The sequence below is a fragment of the Solanum stenotomum genome, unplaced genomic scaffold (assembly GCF_019186545.1).
Source record: "Solanum stenotomum isolate F172 unplaced genomic scaffold, ASM1918654v1 scaffold24438, whole genome shotgun sequence".
NCBI classification, from domain to species: Eukaryota; Viridiplantae; Streptophyta; class Magnoliopsida; order Solanales; family Solanaceae; genus Solanum; species Solanum stenotomum.
Window position 1 is genome coordinate 76,138 of NW_026028018.1, and position 5,450 is coordinate 81,587.

The window sequence follows — 5,450 nt, forward strand, 5'->3', positions numbered from 1 at the left end:
CGTATTTAATAATGTTGATAACTAAAATGAGACTGAGTCGGAGGGTACTTAATTAGGTTTCCTAATGGTTTTAGTCATGTTGCTGAGAAAGAAATGCTTAGCTAGTTATATATTAAGAAAAATTTAGGCAGTATTGATGAAAATTTTGGAAATATTTGACTGCAAAGCTAAGTCTTTGTCAATAATAAATATGAAGCTATTGTAATTCGTGGTCCTCATGCATTATAATAGTATGCATAGCCTTTTAATTAAGATGTACTATGAGTTATATAGTTAGGGAGTCGTCTTTTATTAAGAGCGTTTTATTTCTTAATGTGAATTTGTCAGATACGAATTTGCATTTAATCGAGACTCAATATAGATATCGAATATCAAATTCTAAATTAAAAAAGGTACAATAATTCACCCCTCCTTTGTTTTTAACTAGCTAGGTCGAATTGTATATAGATGATCATAATATTCAAATTGTGCAATATATGACTGTGTATAGCTAAGTGGTCAATTTTGTAGTTGGTCTTCATCACTAGAATTTATAGCCTTTTGACTCTTCTTTGAAGAATTAAATGGATATTAGAATACTTTAAAGAAATTAATTTCACGTGAAAAAATAATTTCAAGCCACTATTAATGTAAATAATCATGGGAACAAGGAATATAGAATTGTGTTGGATGAAGCTTCCATAAAGAAAATCTTAATATTATGTGATATTTTTCGTTCTGAATTAAATTTGCATGGTTTTTCTCAAAATCACTCGAATAAGAGTTCATAACGTTATTATGTGTCACCTATATTTTCCAAATATTTATGGTCATCGAAGTCCATATGCAATGCAACCTCCTATTTTTTTTTGTCTAGCTCTGTATAGAGGGTGAAAAACGGGTATTATCGATATCATCTCCATACTCAACTCGTCAAGAAATTAACTTAAACTCTGGAGGGAAACATAGAAGCAACCAAATCATCAAAAAGATATTCTTTATTTTCCTTTTATTTATCACAAACTAAGGAATTACATATATAGTACTTCCATAATATCACTATGTATATGATGAATAAAAACATCATATTTTTCCTTGACTTAGTAATTAATCCTCCTAGCTAGGAGAATAACGTAGCCTTATTCGAATTATTAATACAAAAGGATACAAATAGATAGATAGATAGATAGATAGATAGATAGATAGGCAGATAGATATTTAAGGACAGAACACAACCCTATAATTAGTACCAGCAGGGCAAGTGAAAGTACTAGTCTGATCATCCTTAGGGTAACTATATGCATCAGGACACCTCTCCTTAAAAAATCTCGAAAATTTAGTTGGGCTACAACTACCAGAGTTACAACAATATTGATCAGTCTTGAAAACGGTACAAGGATTGTTACATCCTCCGGGAGCCTTCAATTCATTAGGACATTGCTGATTAATTTCTGCTTTACACGTTATGCCACGGGTGCACCCATTGGAAGTTGGACTAAATTCCATAGGAACATTAAATCCATCGACAAGAGAAATATCGAAAAAATCTTTATTTGCAAATTGGTTTAGGGCATATTCAGCTAATGTATTGGGTGGTACACCAAAAGATTTACATACAAGAAGACCATTACAATCTCCAGTTTGGCATTTTCCCTTACCGGATGCATCGAAATTGCATCCGGTACGGCCCCAAACTCGAGCTTGTTTAGTCCCCGGAGGGGCGTTTATCGTCCACGTTTGGCCACGATCGAGGCGTTTGCCGCCTCCGGCCGGGACTCCAGCAGCCCAAACTGTGTAGGGACAATTGTTACGAACTAAAATTGTGGCTGCATTGGCATAGGTGAAAAAAAGGGTAAAGAGAACAAAAATTGAAGTTCTCATTTTTTATTTTTTTTGTGACTACTAATAAATTGGAATAAGTGATGGTGTTTATGAGGGAGTATTTATAGGGTAAAAATGGGAGACCATCGTTGTTAAGTAACTAATTTGTTTGAAATTTTGGTTTGTGATAATGTAATGTTTTGGCTAGACTAGTAGAATATTATCAAGATAAGGGTGCAAGGTGTTGCTACTAGAAGCAGGGGCGGCTCTAAAAAAATCGGTGGCCTAATGTCAAATCTGAATGGAGGCCTTAAATTTAAATATATATTTTTTATGAAATTTATTATAGCCAATTATTTAATCTTTCTTGAGACATAGTATTCATAATTTGTCGAATTTCTATTACTTCTTTGCTTTTTTATGAAAAGATTTTATTTTCTACAAGTAATACTCGATATTTTTTTAATAAAAATACGTATAACCTATTTTATTTTTTTTAAAATGAGGCCCTCAAATTTTGGGGCCAAAGGCAATTGCTTTTTTTTCAAAGTTGTAAAGCCGCCCCTAACTAGAAGTTGTAGAAAATATTGTAGCTAGGGTCTATTATTCAAGCTTGGATTTTATTTTTTACTTTTGAATAGTATATGTATCTTCTTCTTTTTATTTTCCCATTCAAGGTTTGTATCAGCATTGGAGTCTGATTATATTTGGATATGTGCGGGAAAGTTGCATATTGAGTATAAAGTATTCCCTAATAAAGGTGACACACTTAGGAGACTCGAACTCGAGACATCTGATTAAGAATGAAATAGAGTACTTACCACTTCATAGCAAAAGGCAAAAAGAAAAATCAAAGTTAAGAACAATGAACTTAGAATTTGGATGATACATAAATTCAAACTTTTTTAGGTAATTATGCAAGTTTAAGGACCTCTATTTTCAACATTTTAGCAACAATTGAAAAGCTATATATGCACACATGAATATTATATTGCTTTGTGATTTACACAAGTAATTTTTTCAATATCCATATTCATATTGAATCTAAGCGATTCCATATTCAATTTGGATCAAAATTATTGAGTTCTGATCGTTAATATTTAATGATCTATATCAGTGCCCTCAAATCAATATAGTTGAAAAGACTTTATTTAGGTAACTTATTAAGTGTACAAAAAACCAAAAGGAAAATAGAGACTTGACAGTAAGAAAGATCAAAGTTTACTAAATATGAAAGACAATTGTTATTTTCCTTGTACAAAATTAGGTGGTGGAAAATTCGTATTCAATTCGTTGTGTCTCACTTCTGCTTGATTTTTATTTTATTTTTTTGAAAAAGGGACTGCAGAAACCATTTACTTATTTATATCATATTCGTACAAAATATCCTCTCCTTCTTATTTTATATGACAATATTTTACTGAGCATGAAATTATGTAAAAGAAAAATTAAAAAGTTATGTCATAGACAAATCACAAATGTGTGGTCATAAAATTATATATTATTAACGCTAAAATAAAAAGTTTTAAATTAAATAATTTTAAATATAAAATGTATAATTCTTTATGATATAAATTAAAAAGAGATATATTCATATTAAGTAGGATAAAGAATTTTAAAAAACAATCATAAAGGAGAAGAAAACTCGAATGATATAGAAAATTTGTAGAAAGGATAGCGTCTCCAAATAAAATATGGAACAACTCAAGCAAACAGTGCTAGAATTCGAACATAATCAGTTAGTGTTTGATTCCAATTCTCAATTGTAATTTTGGTTCAATGATTATAAATGTATTTAGTGTTTGTGTGTAAATTTTTTTTTCACGTTATGTAAAATTTAGTAAAGAATAAAACATTTCTATTAAGATTCTTTTTTGTCGCGAAGCTCGAAGTCGAGGATTTTAGTTAAAAATAAATGGATTGTATTCATCATCACATCACAATCCTCAATAATTATACGTTTTAATACACTTTGTCTCAAATACAAATAGTAAACGAGTCAATATATAATGCAAAAATAACGGTGATATATGATAAATAATATGGGATATATATCTAAGCAACTATGACATGTTCAAACTTGATATTTTATAGTACATTTTAATTTATGGCACTATAATATATTTTTTCCACTTTCATAAGAAATTTTTTAACTCAAGTTACATTTTATATAGTTTCAAAAGACGAAAATATTTAATTTTCAAGAAATAATTAGTCTAACCTGATTAATTGAGCTAAAAAGGTAAAAATTGACGAAGATTATGATAGAGGAAGTAGTCTACTATGAGAACATATTATGCAAATGAGTGAAGTGATACTTTAAACTAATAATGTGCCAAGCACTTCCCTTTTTTAGGAAAAATCTTTTTGGCAAGAAAATTTGGCTAGAATGATATTTTATCTATGTTATTTTATTTTTTAAAATATTTTTACTCTTTTACCTTTAATACCTTTTAACTAAAAAAAATGAAAAAAGATTAGTTTGTTTTAAAATAAAAAAAATATTATAGTTATTTTAATTTTCTGGCCATTTAGCACTTTCCTATTTTTTATTAATAGTTTACTGGATTGATATAAAAAAAAATCTTCTTAAAACATCAGATGCAGCATAAATTAGAAGAACACATAAATTATCTAAATGTAAGGAATATTTTCAAAATTTAGCTAAAAAGTTTCCCCAAGTTACGAGGGAATACGGATGTTCACATTTGGGATAAAATCGATTCAAATCGGAATACTCAATTAAATCTATTAAATAAAATAATTTTATTTTGATTTGATTTTACATTTTTAAAATTCAATAATAGTTGGTTTTCCTTATAAAAAAACTCAAAAAAATTAATCGAATCAAATCGATATATATATATATATATATATATATATAGTTGGTTTTCCTTATAAAAAAACTCAAAAAAATTAATCGAATCAAATCGATATATATATATATATATATATATATAGCTTTTGTCAAGATTTATTTACAATTTATTTATATAAAAAAAAGTTCAACACAAGAGCATTTATCTTATTATTTGTTTCATTTATATGAGTGTTTATGTAAGTTTTTTATGAAACTAGGAATGTCATTGTCACTTCCTTGTCTAGGACAAAGTGATGAATTTTGAGGCCTTGTTCACGTTAAATTTAGTGTTCGAAAGTTTTGTAATGTCATTTGATCTTACTATTTTTCTTTGGATGACTTGTTCTCTTTTTTTCCTTCCGTTTTACACGAATCATTTCTTTTACATTTGTATATAATTAATAACTGAATAATCGGATAAAATTACACTGAAATCGATGATAATCAAACTGATAAATGTATATTACAGTTGGTTTGATTTGATTTTGATTTTGACCAATAATGACCCTAATCGATTTGTAAACACTCATAGTTGGTGGTAATGGTGGTTGTAGTTGAGTTGAGGACGGTGATTATGGACGTTAGATGGTGGTGATAGTTGTAGCTGAAAATAGATGAAATAGTGGTGAATCGTCATCCCTATAGAAATTCTTAAATAAACATCTTAATAACATTAAGACTTTAATATAAATCTCAATCGCTCCGACTTATTTAGACCCATTAAGTGATTGTAAAAATCAACACATAGATACCCCTACTTATGACATAATGAGTAATTAAAAACTGAGTA

The 5,450-nt window shown here is 28.6% G+C and overlaps 1 protein-coding gene across 1 annotated transcript; it reads right to left on the reverse strand.

The window, feature by feature from the left end:
* Window positions 1–962: 962 nt before the first annotated feature.
* On the reverse strand, window positions 963–1,906 carry LOC125851338 (thaumatin-like protein). The gene has a single exon (XM_049531120.1). The coding sequence runs from the start codon at window positions 1,858–1,860 to the stop codon at window positions 1,198–1,200; it is 663 nt and encodes a 220-aa protein (XP_049387077.1). The 5' UTR covers window positions 1,861–1,906; the 3' UTR covers window positions 963–1,197.
* Between the last annotated feature and the right edge of the window lie 3,544 nt (window positions 1,907–5,450).

Coding starts and splice junctions, on each gene's coding strand:
- LOC125851338 (XM_049531120.1), bottom strand. CDS start 1,860: ATGAGAACTTCAATTTTTGTTCTCTTTACCCTTTTTTTCACCTATGCC.